At 43.2% G+C, this 23,109-nt stretch overlaps 1 protein-coding gene across 1 annotated transcript; it reads right to left on the bottom strand.

The window, feature by feature from the left end:
* Positions 1 to 11,577: 11,577 nt before the first annotated feature.
* On the bottom strand, positions 11,578 to 22,236 carry ldlrad2 (low density lipoprotein receptor class A domain containing 2; the record flags this gene model as incomplete). Its single annotated transcript, XM_079509735.1, has 5 exons — positions 22,102 to 22,236; positions 17,322 to 17,801; positions 15,920 to 16,069; positions 14,241 to 14,390; positions 11,578 to 11,801 (listed from the first exon to the last, which is right to left on the bottom strand). The coding sequence occupies exons 1-5, from the start codon at positions 22,178 to 22,180 to the stop codon at positions 11,578 to 11,580; spliced, it is 1,083 nt and encodes a 360-aa protein (XP_079365861.1). The 5' UTR covers positions 22,181 to 22,236.
* Positions 22,237 to 23,109: the final 873 nt, after the last annotated feature.

Below are 23,109 nucleotides of genomic sequence, written 5' to 3'. Positions count from 1 at the left end.
AAACGTTGCCCATTCTATTCAGCATGACCCAATGACATGGACGGACCGCATCGGAAATGTGGACCTCTATGGGGTCACAGACAAAGTCAGAGAGAGAAGGCTACAGGGCACTGCGTCAGTAATTAACCAGTAACATAATTAAGTAGCTAATCAAGTACATTGACTATGGGAGCCAACACAGGGCAGAGCCAGAGGGGAAAGTGCAGCACCTACATAGACGCAGTGCGGCGCGACAGCTTAGCTAAGAACACTGCAGAGCTCAAGAACCTGATGTTGGATAGTGTGGAGGCCGGCAGCCATCATTCCCCCTTTTTGAAACTAGCTCCTTGCCACTCGCCCTACACACTTCCACTTGGTTTGAGCATAGATATATAAATCATAGAGACGGCACTGGATGGGAGGGGAGTGCCATCTCTATTATTTATATATCTATGCTCAAACCAAGTGGAAGTGTGTAGGGCGAGTGGCGAGGAGCTAGTTTCAAAAAGGGCCCAGGACTCCCGAGTTGGTGTTGGCTTAGCTAGACCTCACTCTTGCAGTGACTAACCAATGAAGACATATTGACAGAATACATATTGACGTATAGTTGACATATTGACGTTGAAGCGCCGCCTGCGACCTGTAATGTAAAAACCGGTTTCTCCAGACAGTACCTTCATACTTACCAGTCTTTCAGTCCCGCTACAGAGAAGCAGTGAGCAGCTCAGAATTAATTTTCCCACACTTGTTTTGGCAGGTAATGACTTAAATAAATATTAAAATATATTTGCATAGACAAATTCAAAAAAAGTAACAATGCCAAGTACAAAAGGAAAAAAACTTTATTGATACTTTTTCTGCTTTACAAGAACAAAAAATAATTTGAACAACAACACCATGGTGGTTGGCTCCCTTTCTGGACCCAATGGAGCCTTAAATACAGATGAACAGGGTTGTATGTATACACTGTTTACATGTATATATGTTGACACAGATCAATGTTGTTCATCATAAATACATGACAACCTGAACATGGATCCATACTTCAAATATCGTTTTGCTGTGATTTCTGTGAGTTTACCCTGAACAAAAACATCCCCTCTACTTAAGAGATAAGATACGTGGGCCTAAGGTGGGCATCATGTTGGCATCACATGGGCAGAAACCAGGGGCTAAAGGAACTCTGGAGCAAAGCGAGCATCATGTCCATCCTCATTTCTTGCCGCCCGATTTCTTGATTCCACCCGACGCTGGATGTGAAAAAGAATAAAATAAAGAGAAGGAGAGAAAACAAAGTTATGTTTATAATGTGCAGAGAAAAGACGAGAGAACAAAGTCATATGCAAAGTCATACAACGCATTTGTAGCTATTGTAGCTATTGTAGCTTTTGCAGCAGCTACAAGCATCGGATTTGCGTCGTAGCTTCACGTCGCTGGCTTCCATTGACATTTGACAATGAATGCTAGACTGCATCAATGTAGCTTCATGTTGCTGGCTTCCATTGACAACGAATGCTAGACTATCTTTGTAGCTTCATGTCGCTGGCTTCAATTGACATCGAATAGTAGACTGCAGCGTTGCGTCTGCACGTGTGAATGCAACAATAATGTTTATAACTTGAAGAGAAAAGAAGAGAGAACAAGGTCACAACGCTGTGTAGAGATTGGAGAAAGTCTGGGCTACTCAACAAAAGAGCATTTTGCCCAACCTAGATGTTAAAGTGTCGACATCATGTTATGCATTTGCAAAACTGTTGACACAAAAACTAAATATGTCAACTATATGTTTTTGTTTGTGTTTTTTGAGGGGAGACACATTTGAGATTCATCAACTCAAATGTTCTACAGCTGCCATTTTGGGAAATAATCTTCAGAATGCCTCGATGACGCGCTGAGCGACTTAATCAGAGGACAGAGCGGCAGAGAGACGTCTTCTCAGTTTAAGATCTTGCTCTGTTGACTTGACCCATGAATACATTTGAGTACTTTTTCCACACCTGGTCTCCACCCTCAGACCTGCAAGTAAATGTACTACTCGATGTTCCAAATACCGATCTACACAGCATGGGGGACCGAGCGGGCCTTCTGCTCGGCAGCACCGCGGCTCCCTATGGACTTGAGTGCCTGTACCACACGCTGGAATCTTTTAAAACAATACCTGAACACGTTCCTATTTCGGAAGACCTTTTCGTGTCTGTGTTGTGTGAACGATGTCAGCAATGTCCTTTTTTGGTGCTTGACTTTTTTTAGTAACTCGATCAGACTCACTGAGAGGTCAGGGGTCACTATTAACCAACAGGTCAGACTCACTGAGAGGTCCTTTTCCTGCTGCTTTGGTCTTCATCGCGTCCATGGCTTTGGCGTCTTCTTTCTGCTTCGCCTTGAACGCCTGGTCGTCCTGCACACGCGCGCGCGCACACACACACACACACACACACACACACACACACACACACGCACACACACACAAATATAATATTCACAGTTCACGCATCACATTTTATAACGCAATAAGTTCAGTCTATTTGTGAGTTATCCGACTGAACAGATTATTTTTGGGATTCGGAAAAGGAGGAACCTGGTGACCCGGGGTGCATACTTAGTTTAGACTAGTCATCATTGGTTAGACATAAGGTTGGTGAGGGGTGCGTTAAAACGACCGGATTAAGGTTGGTGAGGGGTGCGTTAAAACGACCAGATTAAGGTTGGTGAGGGGTGCGTTAAGGGTTGGGAGAGGGTTAAGGTTAGGTTTAGGTGTGCTGCCCCGTGGGAGGTTAGGGTTAGGGTGAGGGTTTGAGATAGGTTGTAGGACTAATGACAGTTTAGACTAGTCTAAACTAAGTACTGGTGCTGAAAAGGGGCGGGGACATTATTTGTGGGGGTGGGGGGTGACATCATGATGTTCACCGTTTGTGTTTTCGTGTAGCTCCGAAGAGTGTAACCACATCGATGAGTCCTCATCGGAATATAATTAACCAACTATAAGCACTAAGGCCTGATTTACACTGGCAGACAAATCTAGCCTGAATCAGATCTGTGCCACATCAAGATTGAATTCCGATTGGTTTAAATGGTCACATGACTCATTTAGACAAATCAGATTCCAATCTGGATGTGGCTCAGATCTGATTCAGGCTGGATTTGGCTGCCAGTGTAAATGGGGCCTAAGTAGCTCTGGTTAAAGACCCCCCACATAAAACATGTGACAAAAGAATATAATCTTACATCGTCCACATCCTTGGAAGCCTTCTTGGGAGCCTTCAGGGGCTTCTTTTTACCTCCTGGGGAAAAACATTCATAATATTGTTATTTAATATTCAATTTCATAATAATATTTACTATTCATAATAATATGATTTATATAGCTCGGCGCCGCACTATGAGCTTGAAGATCTGATATTTTTCAATCGCTAAAGTTTAAAATAATGGCTAAAAGCTAATATAAGGTGACACAGATGAGTTTCAGGTCTTAATGGGTTAATACTTTAAAAAGACAAAGACAAGAAAGACCATACTGCATCAAAACTAATCATCAAACTATACTATAAAGATCATGGTCAAACATCGGCCAAATATAAGAAAGATTGTGAAAATAGCCAATCTACAAGCTCACAACGCATGTAGATGAGCTTGCAGATCTGCTATTTGCACAATATTTATCTGTGGGTGGAACCGAGTGCAACAATATGTAATGCCTCAACTCCTGCAATTCCAAATGCTTGTCATGGTGGGTTGGTCCCCAGTTCACATGATTATTTTGGGTGGTCCCCACTCCCCAGCTCCAATATGATTAATTTTGGGGGCCCCCAATCGGGTGGCGCACCTACAGTCTGAGCGCGGTGGTCATATGAAGATTGGGGGCCCCCAGTTCAAATATGATTATTCGGGGTGTCTGGTTCTATCTCTAGACCAGTGGGTCTCAAACCTTTTTCAAGGACCCCCACATTTATATTTATTATTTGACTGAAGAACACAATCTGAATTACTGAATCTGTACTAAGCAGGGACCCCCCATCTGAAACTGTACTGTGATGCAGGGACCCCCCATCTGAAACTGTACTGTCTGTGATGCAGGGACCCCCATCTGAAACTGTACTTCTAAGATGCAGGGACCCCCATCTGAAACTGTACTTCTAAGATGCAGGGACCCACATCTGAAACTGTACTGTGATGCAGGGACCCCCCATCTGAAACTGTACTGTGATGCAGGGACCCCCCATCTGAAACTGTACTGTGATGCAGGGACCCCCCATCTGAAACTGTACTGTGATGCAGGGACCCCCCATCTGAAACTGTACTGTGATGCAGGGACCCCCCATCTGAAACTGTACTGTGATGCAGGGACCCCCCATCTGAAACTGTACTGTGATGCAGGGACCCCCCCATCTGAAACTGTACTGTGATGCAGGGACCCCCCATCTGAAACTGTACTAAGATGCAGGGACCCCCCATCTGAAACTGTACTGTGATGCAGGGACCCCCCATCTGAAACTGTACTGTGATGCAGGGACCCCCCATCTGAAACTGTACTGTGATGCAGGGACCCCCCATCTGAAACTGTAATGTGATGCAGGGACCCCCCATCTGAAACTGTACTGTGATGCAGGGACCCCCCATCTGAAACTGTATTGTGATGCAGGGACCCCCCCATCTGAAACTGTACTTCTAAGATGCAGGGACCCCCCATCTGAAACTGTACTGTCTGTGATGCAGGGACCCCCATCTGAAACTGTACTGTGATGCAGGGACCCCCCATCTGAAACTGTACTGTCTGTGATGCAGGGACCCCCCATCTGAAACTGTACTTCTAAGATGCAGGGACCCCCATCTGAAACTGTACTTCTAAGATGCAGGGACCCCCCATCTGAAACTGTACTTCTAAGATGCAGGGACCCCCATCTGAAACTGTACTTCTAAGATGCAGGGACCCCCCATCTGAAACTGTACTTCTAAGATGCAGGGACCCACATCTGAAACTGTACTTCTAAGATGCAGGGACCCCCCCATCTGAAACTGTACTTCTAAGATGCAGGGACCCACATCTGAAACTGTACTTCTAAGATGCAGGGACCCCCCCATCTGAAACTGTACTTCTAAGATGCAGGGACCCACATCTGAAACTGTACTTCTAAGATGCAGGGACCCCCATCTGAAACTGTACTTCTAAGATGCAGGGACCCCCATCTGAAACTGTACTGTAAATAAAGCAGGGACCCCCCATCTGAAACTGTACTTCTAAGATGCAGGGACCCCCATCTGAAACTGTACTTCTAAGATGCAGGGACCCCCATCTGAAACTGTACTGTAAATAAAGCAGGGACCCCCATCTGAAACTGTGATGCAGGGACCATCCATCTGAAACTGCACCATGACGAAGCAAGGACCCCCATCTGAAACTGTACTGTAAATAAAGCAGGGACCCCCATCTGAAACTGTGATGCAGGGACCATCCATCTGAAACTGCACCATGACGAAGCAAGGACCCCCATCTGAAACTGTGATGCAGGGACCCCCATCTGAAACTGTACTTCTAAGATGCAGGGACCCCCATCTGAAACTGTACTGTAAATAAAGCAAGGACCCCCCATCTGAAACTGCACCATGACGAAGCAAGGACCCCATCTGAAACTGTTTGTAGTCTAAGCAGAGAGCCCCAGAAGATTCGGTTCCATTTGTACACTCTCAAAATATCATTTATTTTACAATATAAATTGGGGTCCCAGCGATAGAAATGCAATTAAATGGGGGTCCATAGCCTAATGCATGTCAAACTGGGATCCTTGGAATGAAAATCGTTGATCACTGCTAGAGCTAGCTGCTCTTGCTGCCGTTGCATTTATAAATGCGAATTAATGCGAATGTGACTAAATGCAACGCCATAGAGCTATGCTAGAGCCATAAGAATCTTCTCTTATGGGGGTCCTTGGCTGGCATATCTTTCCAAATGGGGGGTCCGCGGGCTAATGGGTGTCAATTTGGGGGTCCTTGATATGAAAAGGTTTGAGAACCACACTGGCCTACAGAGTAGTCTACACACATCACCTAACATGAATACATTACATTAGCCGCCCTATAAATGACGTACGCGTCAACACACAGGCATTCATGTCCCTACAGGCATTCATGTCCCAATAGTAGCTAACATCATTAAATAAACACACATCACGTGAAATCATTAACATGAAAACATTAATTAATACAATAGTGACATACACGGAATGCTAACGTGTTAGCAACACATGCAAGCATTCTGGACCGTTAATCAACACGTGACTCCGTTTGAAAATCAGTTGAGAGGATTTAGGAATGAATGAATAAAACAATAAACTCACCGTCTCTTCCAGACATGTTGATTAGTAACTAACGGTATGTATTGATTTAATTAATATAAACGGAGGATCAAATGCTCGTCAGAATGTCTCCTCTCCAACTGCGTGAAACCGTTGAGACACTGAGAAAGTTGACCTGGATGCAGTTAGGAGAAGAGAAGAGTAACTCAACTAACTTCCGGTAGCGTGGATTTTCAGAATAAAAGTCAGAGAGAGGTGACAAAATAATGTTTTTTTTGTTTAGTTTTTCTTACTGCGAATTTTGGTACTTTAGGGGGAAAAGCACAAAATAAATCCGAGCTAACATTTTTCTTAAAAACAAAAAACATGAAAAGCCAACACGTAGTTTTCACACTAAACTACTAAAAATAATAATAATAATAATAATAACGGACGTCTTTGATAATCGTTAATTATTAATAATCGTTATAATAATCGTTATTCCTCCTGACGCTGGGAAAATGGTAGAACTGCACTCAAAACAGAATAAATGAATTCTATTTTTGAGTGGTGCAACCATAGACAATCCAATCCTATAGACAGTGTCCCACACACACACACACACACACACACACACACACACACACACACACACACACAGGGCCGGATTTACCCTCCCAAGGCCCCCCAGGCTAGACAAATTTTCAGGGCGGTGCATTTTGGTCGCACGGCAAAGCCGCGTAGCCGGAAAAAATTGGCGTATTTTGTTCTAATTTCGCTGTAATTTTGGGGTACCCAGCCCCCCCAAAAGAGAAAGGCAGGCAGGCAGACAAGACTAGTCGCTGAATGCAGGCTGCCATGCACAGCGACATTGGCAGGGGTTTCCACAGGAGGTACCCCACAACACAGCATCACTGTCTGAGCAGAATCTCTCAATGTTTTAACCATAATACTAAATGTACAATAACTAAACATAAATCTCACTTGAATTGGATTGCAATACTTTACAATTTCAAATCATAAAAACAGCCCACCCTAGCCCAATGGTAAGTCCGCCTCTGCACACACACACACACACACACACACACACACACACACACACACACACACACACACACACACACACACACACACACACACACACACACACACACACGCACACACACACGCACACACACACTGTACAGCACAAGTAGACTGCAGCACCACTCACTTCAGACGGGTCTGATTTTACTTACTTTTTGCAGATATGGGAATGTGTCTAGGTGAGACATGACCTTTGACACAATCTAAATGTCTCAATAGAAAAGCAATGACTAAAGACTAAATACAACCACCCCGATTGTAAATCAAAAAATAAATTGATAAGTTGTATTGTATTGTATTAACATACAGATTGGACAAAATTACATTTTATTCATTCAATTTACTTAGTGCCTCTTTACGTATGCATTGTAGACATATCATTGTCCCAGTGTTTGGACCAGGTAGACTAAAATGACAAAAATGCCTACACAGTAAAATCCTTTATTGACTTGTAATGCTGAGACTGCACAAATGTAACTCCAGTAGGCCTATACACTTGGATCGGCTATTCCACCCGCGCTCACCCATTGGCTCCTCATGACGTCACCTCACAGTCTGGTTGGCGGAGGCACCTATAGCTGCCCTATTTGGTCAATAACACGGCTGCCATCAATCAAGTTCATTATAGGGGAGGGGCAAGTGTCTTTGGCGTAAACAGAAGTATTGCATAGTACAAATAAAACAGCAACGAACAATAAAAGTAGATTGACATTACTGAGTTAAAAGAAAACATACAGGTAAAAGATGCATTATGCAATAATAATACAAAAGAAAACCATAACAATCAATAATACCCTAGCACCTGTCACACCTGCATGGGGCCAAGTAGAGCAGATCTGTGGAGAAAGAGTTTGGGTGGACCTACAGTAGGGCCAAGTGCAGCATTGGGCAGAAGACAGACAGCATTGGCATTCGTTGGTGAAGACCTTATAAATGTGCAATCCAGTAAGAAGACAAAGACCATTAAGCAAGTAAATAAATCTACAGTTGATATACTTAACTAAAATGGTCGATGGTCGTAATGGCATATTTTACATTTAGTTGCATGCCCAAAATAGCAGCTACAAGCTTCACGTGGTGAGCTTGTAGATCTGCTATTGTCAGAGCGCAACCAAACATGAAATGACTTCCTTTTGGTTCTACTGGATCACTTCTCCACTAGTCCCTCCCTAACATTGTCTAGTTTTTCTTTGTTTCAATTTAAATTGTCAATAGGCTATATTTACTTGCGCAAGCAGAGCGCGCAAGTAATAGTTTTCGTCAAGTGCTTCGATGCGTATGTCGCCGTTTGATGTGTATGCACCGTGCCAGCGTATGACGTAATGACTACTTGTGCTTGATATGGCAGTGGTGTCAGATTACACCTACAGTACAGTACAGTACATAGGGGCATTACCTTTAATCCTCCCGACACTAAAACATATCGTCATTACGTCACCATCGAAAACCAGTGAATGACTGTGGCTCAAGAGGTAGAGCAGGTCGTCCAATGATCCATGGGTCGGCGGTTCGAATCCCGGCTCCTCCTGGCAACATGTCGAAGTGTCCTTGGGCAAGACACTGAACCCCAAATTGCTCCCGATCTGCTGGTTGGTACCTTGCATGGCTTCCGCCGCAATCGGTGTATGAATGTGTGTGTGAATGGGTGAATGTAATGCACAATCTATGTAAAGTGCCTTGGATAAAGGCGCTATATAAATGCACCATTTACCATTTTCTACCGGGGAGGAGGAGGATCGAGGAACCAATAGGATCCACCGCTTTTTTCGTTTTTCGTGGTATGTCGGACTAACCAATACCTAATATTAGGTATAGAGGGGTCTGAGAGGCTAAATGTTATCAGTATCACATGGTGGTCCGTACGTGGTTCAAATAGAGGGGTCTGAGAGGCTAAATGTTATCAGTATCACATGGTGGTCCGTACGTGGTTCAAATAGAGGGGTCTGAGAGGCTAAATGTTATCAGTATCACATGGTGGTCCGTACGTGGTTCAAATAGAGGGGTCTGAGAGGCTAAATGTTATCAGTATCACATGGTGGTCCGTACGTGGTTCAAATAGAGGGGTCTGAGAGGCTAAATGTTATCAGTATCACATGGTGGTCCGTACGTGGTTCAAATAGAGGGGTCTGAGAGGCTAAATGTTATCAGTATCACATGGTGGTCCGTACGTGGTTCAGTACGTGGTTCAAATGCAGAATAAATAATGGACCTTTATGTGGAAAAGGTTGAAAACCACTGGTTTATTTGGTCAAACATGGACAGGAGTGTACATTGTATGTACACTCCTACAGTCGCTAGTAACTATACTGTACAGGCTGTGGTGTAAAACAATGTTCAATCCAGCTCAATCTGAGCTATAATTCCAAGAAATACAGCCATTAAGATCGGCGGCCCCAGCATTGTGTGCGGGCCACCATTATAGTAGCCTGGGGTCCAATATGCCCATATAAGCCCAAATACACGTTAAAAGCGTTCCTGGTGCCATGGGATTTCATGAAAAACACGTTAATCAAGTCATTGGGCGTTCAATGAGTAAAGACTCTGAAGACAGTTGTTCCATATACACAGGTTTACTAACAAACTGACACAAATACAAATAAGCATAATCAAAATCCACAATAGGTCAAACATAATCATGTACAATCATCAATAAACATGTAAGCATTATAGTTACATGACCAATGTGCTATCAAAAGGTGTACGATGCAGGTAGATATTGCTGGATTATCACAAACGTTATCACAAACGAAACACGCAGCCCCTCTGTGCTCAGCCATGTGCAAAACTCATAGAGTTATATATAGCCTATAAAATAGAGACCTCACCGGACTCCTCTCATCCACTTGTATTGAGTTGCTCACCCAGCGCATGAGGCGTTCTTCCTGGTTGGAACAGAGTGCATTCTGGGATTGGTATTGGGCCGTTCATAGCACAGCGTGCGTTCATGTATGGAACATAGCGTTCACGTATGGAACATAGCGTTCACGTATGGAACATAGCGTTCACATATGGAACATAGCGTTCACGTATGGAACATAGCGTTCACGTATGGAACATAGCGTTCACATATGGAACATAGCGTTCACGTATGGAACATAGCGTTCACGTATGGAACATAGCGTTCACGTATGGAACATAGCGTTCACGTATGGAGCATAGTGTGCGTTCACGTATGGCCCATAGTGCCATGCATTGTGCAGCTCGAAGCTGCAATAGCACTTTCGGCCACCATGTCCATTTCGCTTTAATGTTTCCTCTCGGTGGTCGGGCTTTGGCTAAACTGAATTTACTTCCTGGTTACAGGTGATCACATGACATGCTGTAGGTCACATGAATACTGATACACTCTGCTCTGAAAGTGACCACACACATTTACAGAAGATATAGCATTTACTTTAAACAAAACACAATTCTAAAATATAAACTTGCAACTTGAAATGTTGTAATTAAACACCCATTGTTTTGCTACACGAGACCTACTTCCATAAAGGCAGTATGTAGGTATGACCTACTTCCATGCAGGCAGTATGTAGGCCATACCTACTTCCACAGGCAGTATGTTGGCGCACCTTGTGCGAGGACCCAGAGTATGATAACTGATACGCAGAAGGCTGAAATCAGCCTTCAACGGCTTCTGCCAGAAATATGGGGAGGGGGCGTTGTCATAATCAACTAGAGCCTGTTTTTGTGCCAACCGCAAACAACCTTTTTTTGCAGATAAAGTAACGTTTTAGACCGTGGCCGGTTAAGACTGAGGTTAGGGTTTGGGCCACGTTCACCCGTGGCTTTGCACAGTGCCACTCAAAGTGACTACTGGGTTGAGCTGCTGGATACAACGGCCAACCCCTGTTATGTCTGGCAGAAGCCGTTGAGGGCTGATTTGCCCCCGGGAAACTGATACAAGCCCTAGGGCTGATAACTGATGAAGGCCCCGGGGTGTATTGCACCCAGTTTGGCCAAAGGTTACGTTTGGTCATCCCATAGTTCAAAGGTTACATTTGGTCATCCCATAGTTCAAAGGTTATGTTGGGTCGTCCCATAGTTCAGAGTTATGGTGGGTTGTCCCATAGTTCAGTTGGGTTGTCCCATAGTTCAGAGTTACGTTGGTTCAAACACGAGATCCTTTGGTTTTGTCCGTCGCGCCTCCGCCTCCGATGCTAAAGCTTGGCTTTAGCATCCCGCCTTTACCACCGTGCTAGCGCGCTAACACGCTGCACGTCAGCGCCAACCTTTCAACGCTCCTCTACACGGCGTTGGCGGCAGTGGCTGTCGTGTGCGGGCTGACCTTGGCGGGGTTGCGGCGCTCCTTGCCGCGGGCACACAGCTGGCAGGAGGCGCAGGGCGCGTTGCAGCAGGGCAGGAAGCGACAGGCGGCGAGACGCCACAGGAGCCAGCCAGGAGAGACGAAGCACCAGCACAGACACACCGCGGTCGCTAGCGCGCCTAGCGCTGTGTAGAGGATGGTTACTATGGAAACAACAACAATATGATGGTTACTATGGAAACAACAACAATATAATGGTTACTATGGAAACAACAACAACAATATGATGGTTACTATGGAAATAACAAAAACAACATGATGGTTACTATGCAAACAACAACAACAACAATATGATGGTTACTATGGAAACAACAACAACAATATGATGGTTACTATGGAAACAACAACAACAATATGATGGTTACTATGGAAACAATAACAATATGATGGTTACTATGGAAACAACAACAATATGATGGTTGCAAACAACAGCAATATGATGGTTACTATGGAAACAAACAACAACAACATGATTTTGGATTTTTTTCTTTCTTCTTCATAAATCAAGTGAATGGGTGAATCACAATGTAATCTATATAAAGCGCTGTGGATAAAAAGCGATATATAAATGCATCATTTATTATTTACAATGAAGGCCCCTTAGGAGGAATTGTGAGAATGGTGTCCTTCTCTGCCGTTACATTACAACCTCATTACACATAATGTCTGTCTACGCATTTGCGTGAGCGTGCACGCACGCACGCACGCACGCACGCACGCACGCACACATGCACGCACGCACGCACGCACGCACGCACGCACGCACGCACCTGCTAAACGACTGACACTTTCCTCCGCTAGATGATGTGAACCTAACCTCCCAGTTGAGTAAGATGCAATACAACAATAGCAGCTATTGTTTAAAAAACCCCAAAAGACCCCAAAACACTAGCTATTGAATAGCTGTAGTGGTGTTTTTTGGGCACACAGAGACTTTGCACAGAGAGAAGAAGAAGAAAAAAGCAATCAAAGGCTGCGAGTCTGTCTCAGAGCGTTTCTATTTGCATCTCGCTGGAAGAGCTGGAACTCAAAAGGCTTCATTCTCAGGCCAGAGAATCCATCAGAGTTTATTGGTTTACAACGACTATTTAGATGGCATTAACAACGACAGGGGAGTAGGGGGGGTTGTGTGCGTGTTGGAGGAAGGCACAGTATCCTTACGCCCCCGGCCGTCATAGACCACACTTTGCATCTGAATGCTACTTTAGTTCATTTGTCTCGCTAACAAGTGACTGACACACAAAACAACCTGATTTATCATCCTCTCCCAAATGGAAGCTTGAGTGAGTTTTACAGGTTCAGAGTTCGGGCTGACCCGAGAGTTGCACTGTACTTTTTCCATCTACACTGACAAGTGCAGATCTACAAGCTCACAACGTGTCGTGCTGTGAGCTTGTAGATCTGCTATTCTCAAGTGATTAAAAAAAGGTGAAGTATAAAGTTTGTTTCAACAGGTCCTAAATGGATACGGACATCCTCTCAGGTTTTACTCATGGCATATAAATTAGTTGGAAAGATATTTACGTACCGCAATATTTATGTAGCCTATAATATGACATAAATGTAAGGTTCTATAAAGTAACAATGTTATCCTGGTGTTGCTGTGGATGAAAAGCTTATTTACAGGTCGCGGTCGGTCGCAGCTGCAGCCGCGACCACCAGCTGTTTAAAAACTAGGAAGAGACGCCTGCTCTAGGTGCTTTCTTGCCACCTCTTGACACGTATGTTTGGCTGTACCCCCTTAGAGCAGGGGTTCTCAACCCGTGGGTCGCGACCCCTCGGGGGGTCGCCAAAATATCTTAGGGGGTCCCCAAATTATTTTCAAAAAAAAAAAAAAAAAAAAGATTTTTTTTCCCACGATTTTTCAAAAATAGCAGACCTACAAGCTCGTAGCGCGCCACTCGGTGGCGCGCTATGAGCTTGTAGATCTGCTATTTTTAAATAGCTAAATTATAACAATGCTTAAAACACCAAAAGGGTGTGGGTTAGAGCACACAAACATGGTGGTGTCTAGTCCAATCAGGTAAACAGCCACGGTGCCGAGCCAATCGTATAATACCGGTATGTCACTACACCTCAAAATCTTATTGATTAGTGATTACTTTTAAAGCCCTGCGAGGCCTGGCTCCCAGCTATATCTCGGATATGCTGGAACCATACAGGCCAGTACGCAACTATGCACCCTTAGATCCTCAGGTCTGGCTCTCTTGGAAGTTCCCTCGATTCGCCTGGGCAACCGGGCTTTTGCTGCCCGGGCACCCAGACTCTGGAATGACCTACCTTTGGCTTTAAGGCTAGCTAATTCAGTGTCAACTTTCAAATCACCTTTGAAAACATATTTGTATGTTTTCGAAAAGCGCTTTATAAATACAGTTTATTATTATTATTACCCTTATTATTATTATTATTATTATTATTTTTTTTTTTATTAGTTTCAATGAGGCAGAGAATTGCTTGTTTTTATTGGATGAAAAAGAAACGTATGTCACCGGCGAATAATCGAGTATTAGACTCTATTTATGGTATTCGAGTCGACTACCAAAAATCACTATTGGTGAATGCCCTATCTCACAGTTACTCACCAGAGACTGACTCATGACTCGGCGCACCATTCGGTATCCCACAGTTCTTGTCTGCGGGAGGCGGCAGGCCAGCTGTGGGCGTGTCCACAGAAGTAGGGGGCGGGGTCAGTATTGTCGTCGGCGGCTGAGACGGTACGACCACCTCATCTGCTGGAAGGAGGAAGCAAAATGACATGTTATTATATTTATTTACATTAACTCGTTTGATGCCACCATTGACTCCGTGAAGACCCCACAAGACCCCACAAGTCCAACAAACGCACTTGGGGAGACAGGGCCTTCGCAGTGGCCGCCCCTTCTCTTTGGAACTCACTCCCAACTCACATCAGATCTGCCCCCACCTTCTGCCCCCACCTTCGAAATGTTCAAAAGCACACTCAAAACCCACCTTTTCAAACTGGCTTTCCCTACATAACCCCCCCCCCCACACACACACACACACACACCCTTCTTGTTTGTCCTTTTTTGATTTCTAGTTTTTAACCTTTTAAACCTTTTTAACTAGTTTGACACAATTCTAATAAAAATGTCTGTATTAAAATGTCTGTAAAGCGACTTTGGGTACCCAGAAAAGCGCTATATAAATCGTATGTATTATTATTATTATTATTTTTACCCCGTGATTCACCCCGGTGAACCGGAAGTAGTTGTTGGCCATTTTCGTGCCAACGCTGGTTCCCTTTGCTTATGTCGAGAGCGCCAATATAGTTACCGCAAGGTCACGCTGACTTTGTATTGAGCTCCTAACATCGTCCCTCACCTCAATCACCTCAATTTGAGCTTCAATTCAAAAAATTGAATTATATTCATATAGTGTTGATAGGTCATGAGGACGTCCCAGGCAAACAGCAAAAAAGTAAATGCATTTAAAACTGAAAATGCATTATTTTGAATCCCCGGACCGGCACGTTCAAATTACCACCGCTGAAGTGCCCTTGAGCAAGGCATTGAACCCCTACCATGAAATGTTCTATGAGCAGGGTCTGGCTGTAAACAAGCATCTCGAGCTTAGTCCATTCACCCTGGGTAAACAAAGAACTTTGCTTTTGCTTCCTTCTGCTGGTTTTAATAAATCTATTCATGGAAATGCACCTGCCTATTTGTCTGAAATGCTCCCTGAGTATGTGCCTGGAGGAGCTCTCAGATCCTCTGGAACTGCCTATCTTTTAGAAATTCCTGAATAGACCTAAAACTAAAAGGCATGGAGAAGCAGCCTTTAGCTATTATGGTCCTATAACATGGAACAGCCTGCCTGTAAACCTGCGGCTCTCTGAATCCACAGACATTTTTTTAAATAAATCTTAAGACATACCTTTTTAGCATTGCTTTTAACTAGGTCATATAATTTATCCCTGTTCACGTTTATTTGTAATGTCAAATGTTTTTTTTCTTTTTCTTTCTTTTCTTTCTTTGTAATCTGTGAAGCACATTGGGTTGCACTTGCTGTATGAAATGTGCTATACAAACAAAGTATTGATTGATTGAATTGATTGAATTGATTGAATTGATTGATTGATTGATTGATTGATTGATTGATTGATTGATATGACATGTTTTCAGCTTGTAGATCTGCAGATCAGTCTGACCGACCGACCAACCAGACAGACAGACAGACAGACAGACAGACAGACAGACAGACAGACAGACAGACAGACAGACAGACAGACAGACAGACAGACCTCTACACCCTGTCGTCAGATTCTCTTCCAGGTCACTACCGTCTCCACAGTTGTCGATGTCCTTGTCGTCACACACCAGACTGAGAGGAATGCACTTCCCGTTCCGACACGTGAAGTAGGGTTCTCCTCTGCACTCTGACTGGTTGAAACCTGAGTGTGGACACATTTAATCTGGATCAGAATGGATTTCATGTAGGGGTGTTAAATCTGGATTAGAATGGTTTAATCTGGATTAGAATGGTTTTAAAGTAGAGGTATTAATATGGATTAGAATGGTTTAATCTGGATTAGAATGGTTTAATCTGGATTAGAATGGTTTTAAAGTAGAGGTATTAATATGGATTAGAATGGTTTAATCTGGATTAGAATGGTTTTAAAGTAGAGGTATTAATATGGATTAGAATGGTTTAATCTGGATTAGAATGGTTTTAATGTAGAGGTGTAAATCTGGATTAGAGGTGAAATAGGGTTCTCTTTTTCACTGCAACTGGTTGAAACCTGAGTGTGGACGGCTGAACCAGATTAGAATTACAGTATATATTTACTCTGGCAGTAAAAGAGTTCATAAATTAGATGCATCATATGTATGTACTATGCAGATCATAGAAGTATACAGACAGACAGACAGACAGACAGACAGACAGACAGACAGACAGACAGACAGACAGACAGACAGACAGACAGACAGACAGACAGACAGACAGACAGACAATGAAGCACACTTGGGCGTCAAGGCGTGGCAAAAAGCCACTCGTGGCAGGCATCTCTTCCTGGTTTTTAGCAAGGACTGTCTAAAGAGGACGAGACGCGAAGACCGTACGGGCGACGCCATGTTGCTCCATGGTGCTCCATGGAAGGAAAGAAACATGCGCAGTTGAGACCAGGAAGTTGTACATGCACAAATTTGGGCATGTACAACTTCCTGGTACACCATGGAGCAACATGGCATTCTGCCGCGTGGGTGGAGTTTAATTTCCATCCACCAGCTGTCTAAAAACCAGGAAGAAACGCCTGTCGCTCGCGGCTTTTCGTGATGCTAAAGTGTGCCTGCACTGAGACAGAGACCGGCAGGTATGTAGGTTGGTAGGTAGGTAGGTAGGTAGGTAGGTTGGTAGGTATGTAGGTAGGTAGGTAGGTAGGTAGGTAGGTTGGTAGGTAGGTAGGTAGGTTGGTAGGTAGGTAGGTAGGTAGGTAGGTAGGTAGGTAGGTAGGTAGGTTGGTAGGTAGGTAGGTAGGTAGGTAGGTAGGTAGGTAGGTAGGTTGGTAGGTAGGTAGGTAGGTAGGTAGGTAGGTAGGTAGGTTGGTAGGTAGGTAGGTAGGTAGGTAGGTAGGTAGGTAGGTAGGTAGGTAGGTTGGTAGGTTGGTAGGTAGGTAGGTTGGTAGATAGATGCATGTTCCTCACCCAGCCTAAAGGAGGTGAAGTCTCCAACGAAGTCCACCCGGGGCTGGGTGCCACGGGTGACCAGCCGGAGGGTCAGGTGGTTCCCCGTGGACAGGACGGGCCGCGGGGGGCTCTTCCCGCACAGCGGGGGTCCGACGGGCGGGGCGCTGCGGTCCCGCCCGTCGTAGAACTGGACGTAGGATCCGGCGTGACATGGGTCCGCCCCCTGGCCCGTCCCCTCCTCGTGGTTGGCCGTGGTCTCCTCCGATTGGAGCGGTGGGAGAGGGGCGGCGGGGCTCACGGGCGCCGCCACCCGCAGCAGGCTGTACACCAGGAAGAAACGGAAGTGGAACTGGACCTTGTCCCTGGGGGACGCCGCCTGCATGGTCAGGTGACAGTCCGTCGCCATGGTGACGAAGTAGTACTTCCTGGACTCCGTGTGCGAGTTGACCACCATGCCGTCGCCCCGCACCGTCTGGCCGCAGAAATCTACCACGTTTACTGTTAACGCATGAATAATTCACTGTTAACACTGTCAAATGAATCCACCATGTTTTAAATCTTGCACGTTTACTGGAATAAATAAACTGTTAACACAGGGATAAATATACATTTAATTTTAACACTGATACATCCACCTGCATGCACCGCCTGGCCACAGAAATCTATAGTACACACACGGTTTATGATGAAACAATAAGGTTTACATGATGAAACAAAAAGGTTTTAATGAAAGTTTTAAATGCTGAAACAATAAGGTTTTAAATTCACCAGTCTGTGCATAAGGTTTTAAGTAGGTATGTTCACTGCTAATCAGGGGCAGTTCTAGCCTGCCCCACTAGGGTGAGCTGGAAGAATACAAGTCCACCAAAAATGTCAAAAGAATCCCCCCAAACCCCCGAAATGCATAGAAAACTATGTCATAAAACGATTGTCATATCAGTTGTGGTCTGAACACAACTATGTTAGTCAGCAGTGTCTGTTTTTGGCCTAATCAATCAATCAATCATCTATTTACGTAAATAAAAATCAAACCAGTCTGAAGCGAGTTGTGCAACAGCACCCCCTATTGGTACTCTAAACATAGTCACATTGGGTACTCTAAACATAGTGACATAGTCCCATAGGGACAAAGCTGTTCCTTGGAGTGGTTGCACCACTCAAAATGTGGTTCGTGAAAATTCACAACTCTGTCTGCAGGCCGCGGAAAACGGAGAAAAACCAAGAAAAAATTAATTAAAGAATGACGTCTGGACCTCCTCCGCGTCATCACTGGAATCGGGTGCATGGGACTCAGATGCAATTTCGGCAACAGCCTTCTTCAGAGGAGATTAAAAAGATCTTCAATTCTTAAGCTCCGAAGAACTTTCCGAAACATCAAATGTGTCAGCTGCACACTGCCTTAATTAATTAAGGGCAGTTTCCAGAGGAAGCGCACCTGCTTTTCTTTCTTTTGTCTTATATGGAATAATAGATTACGTTAATATCAATTAGCAATCTTTTGATAATAAATTGCAGACTATTTGGGATTTTCTTTCCCCCTTCCTTAATAATAAGATTTGTTGATTATTTGTTGAAACGGTGCATTCATTCATTTTGTATGTAACAAGGATTGTATATAGGCCTATATGTTTTGGTGTATTTATTGTATTTTAAACGATTGTTCGTGAGTGCATGCAGGCCCCATAATTGATGTATTTGTATTCTTATTCTGGAGTGGATCTTCACATACAGCCTATTGGTTTATTAACTTGAGTGACGACACCCAGACCCAGTTGACTTGATTCCCACCTATTTAGGGTTTCAAGGCCATAGCCATTTGAGAAAGCCCGGAGGGGCAAAACGTTATTGTTATATACTGTACACATTATAACAATAACGTTTCAACCTATAGGTTGAAATAAAGAGTATGGGGAGCAGAATTATATTGTGTGCGGACATTCCATTTTTTTCTTCATTTGATAATATTTTGGGTCCACCACCGTATATTTAAAATCACACCCATGTGAAGTAAGTGGTGCAACTCCGTGTGGGGGTCCCCGGGGGGGGGGGGGGGGTTCCAGACCCACAGGAACGCACCCAGGGTGCCGGCCCGATTCCGGCGAGCCGCCCCGTGTCCGAAACGGTTGAGAAATGACAGAGTTACCGTGTGGGGGTCCCTCTACTGTACCCTCTACTGTACTGTACTGTCACTGTACTGTACTGGCACAGCCAAAATCAGCATATATACAGTTAATATGTGCGTGTGTGTTTGTGTGTGTGTCAGGTTGCGCACAGGTGGTGAAAAACCACCATGCTGTTTTCGTGCTCAGACGCACCCAGCCACCCAGTCAGTCAGTCAGTCAGTCAGTCACCCTGCACCCACACACATAGTCACTTAAGGAAGTGGTTGCACCACTTAAAAACTGTGGGATGTGCATATATTTTTCCTTCTTCGAATATGAGGCATTTAATAGCACTTAGTTCACAAACACACACACACACACACACACACACACACACACACACACACACACACACACACACACACACACACACACACACACACACACACACACACACACACACACACACACACACACACACTTAATTTTATCAAATAAAAGTAGAGGCATCAACAAAACATTGAAAAGTAGCTGATTACTCATCCATAGAGAGTGTGAACTCCCCCTGCCCTTCCTCTCCCGGACCCACCCCTCATCCCGGACCCTCTGGGCTGCAGGCCAACATAATGGTCAGATTAACGACCACCCCTGGAGTTTATGAGTTTCGTCTCCCTGGGAAACGACCAGACTCTTCTGCCCTGACCTCCTCCTCCTCCTCCTCCTCATTATTAAGAAAATCCCAAATAGTCTGCAATTTATTATCAAAAGATTGCTAATTGATATTAACGTAATCTATTATTCCATATAAAACAAAAGAAAGAAAAGCAGGTGCGCTTCCTCTGGAAACGGCCCTTAATTAATTAAGGCAGTGTGCAGCTGACACGTTTGAAAATTCTTCAGAGCTTAAGAATTGAAGATCTTTTTAATCTCCTCTGAAGAAGGCTGTTGCCGAAACGCGTCGGCATTCACAAAAAAACATGAGAAATAGCATCTGAGCCATAGTCTTGCATCTTTTATTTAGGAGTGCTGCTTTATCCCTATGTTAAGCCTACATGAGGCCTATAGCTCACAGACACAAGGTGAGATCGGATCAAGACTATCAAAGATGTATTTGATCCATTTTCACATTTGCATAACTAAAGTAAAAGTCAGACTGGATTAACTACATCAATGATCCATGGCTATACAAAAATATTAATACATTATTCCCATGTCACACATTGTGCCACTATAGGCCCATAATCAGTTAACAATAGTAAACAATAGTCAATAACTTGTTAGAATTAAAGCAAAATGCTCAAATGTCTCAAATAAAATGGTAATTGTAATGCAAACATGTTTTGTTTTGTTGGAGTGACACAGATTTAGTTTTGATTAGTTTTTACCTAACTTTCAATAACTAATTTGCCCAACCAGCCAATTAGCGCTCGCAATTTGTTGTTCTCAAAGAAAACTTTAGTGGTTACTTTATAGATTTTAATTATAATTATACACTTTAATTATTTCATAGTTACTTTGTAGATTTCAAATATAACTATCACCCTATATGTATTTCAGCCATTTGAAATTAGCTGCATCTTGTAGATGAGATATTTTCAAATTATTTCCAATTATACTTTTGAAAACTTGTGTGAAATGTGACATTCTAAGATGTTGGCTTGATGGCCCGGGTATCGGAGGAGACCCGAGGCTTTCTTCACCCTCCCAATGACTTGTGGGGGTTAGCAGATATGGAGTACTTGTAGAGAGGCTGGGGAATTGGGAATTGGCTATACTAAATTGGGACTTGAAGGGGAGAAAATGTTTTCTTTTGTCTTGAAGGGGCATGTTTTGCACAATAACAGTCTTTTCATTATGTCTGCCCACGATCTCTGATTCATACAGTAGGCTACGTTTGTTTACCTCAGTCACTGATACTAAAATCTGATATTTTATTTTTATTTTTTCTATATGAACCTGTGACTTGACACCCATACTGTTATAAAACGGAAATAAAAAGATTTTGAAAAGAAAGAAATGTGACATTCTGCACGAAGCATACTGTAGTACATTTTCATACCAATACTTTTGGGTCCTACATTTAGAATTCCAGACTTTGACTTGTATCAGAGTAGGCTATATTTATGCATTGCAGTATTGATACTTTTACTTAAGTTAGGTAAAGTATGTGAGTACTTTTCCCACCAAGAACAATCAGCTATGGAACAGCTATACTGTGATCTCATCAAAGTCTACTTCACTAAAATTATTTTAAATAAATATAAGCATATAAATCATTTGAAAACATTTAGTGCCCATATAGTTAGCCTACTTTGTACATTTTCTATTATTACAAAACATACATTAAACACTTCAGGCCTTCAAAATATTTGAAAACTTGAAACGAGGCATTCTGCATAATGAGTATAGCCTATACTTTTACTATTGGTAACTAACTAATACAATTTGATGCCAATACGGTTGTACTTTTACTCAAGCACATTTTTAATTTCAGATTTTTACTTGTAACAAAGTATTTCTATATTGCAGTATTGATGCAGTATTGACACTTTTACTAGACAAGTAGACAAATGAGTACTTTTTCCACCACTGAATATGATGCTGCTGTTTCAAATGTGTTGTCTTTAAATGGTCAAACAAAAAGATAAAACAATACAAATAAATACATCATAACAATTAATGGAATCTTTACTCACCAGTCTCGATAGCTCTGCTGGTGGCCGTCATTAAACAAACGGTCAGGAGCAGCTTGGAGAAAAACATCATGTTCTCCATAATATAAAATTATTACTCCTCCTTCACCAACTGCTGTTGGCCGTTATTAAAGAAACCGTGATGGAACATGCTTCTCTTTCACAACCAACAACTACAACTTATAAGTTAGAAGAATAGTGTGACTGTGAGATGAATAAACTTAAAGTCCGTTCCAAACCAAACATATTTGCTGTGTCTCTCATCATCTGAATCAGAACATGATCAGCAGTACAGCTGTTGTTTAAAAACTTCTGCTGAATGAATGTGGACCAGATCTCATACTATAGAGGCACCATGCAGAGACTGGTCTGTTTGTCTATCACACACGCTGGCTTTTGTCCATGTGAACCCCTCTCTCTCTGGACTCTCTCCCTCTCTCTCTCTCTCTCTCTCCCTCCATGTCCAAGGATTATTCCCATGACAACCCCCCCCCCCCCCGGCTCCTCCCCTCCACTTCCCAGCAGAACTCAAATGGACTAAACTTTGCAATGGATCAAACAAATATGCTGCTCAGCTCTGGTCCTTAAGGACGTCCTATATTGACATAGATAGATAGATAGATAGATAGATAGATAGATAGATAGATAGATAGATAGATAGATAGATAGATAGATAGATAGATAGATAGATAGATAGATACCGTTATTACAAGGTACAAGTACTGGTCCTTTCTTAAGGCAAACCAATCAAAGCATACAATGTGGATTGCTTGAGTGGAAACATCAATATATTCATGTATATACACGTGTGTGTGTGTGTGTGTTTGTATTTGGCAGATAAATACTTACATGTTATCAGAGGAGGAATTTGTGTAAATATGACATTTTCCGGTTAATTTTAGTGTCATAATGGAGATACAAACCAGGTCACTAAAACAGAAATATTGATCAGATCAGTAAAATAAATAAATGCCTTATACAGCATTATTTTTGCAACAAAAGCTGTAAAGT

Source organism: Electrona antarctica (assembly GCF_951216825.1).
Source record: "Electrona antarctica genome assembly, chromosome: 9".
Lineage (NCBI taxonomy): Eukaryota > Metazoa > Chordata > Actinopteri > Myctophiformes > Myctophidae > Electrona > Electrona antarctica.
The sequence above is the reverse complement of the archived record's forward strand: the minus strand, read 5'-3'. Positions and strand labels throughout refer to the sequence as shown.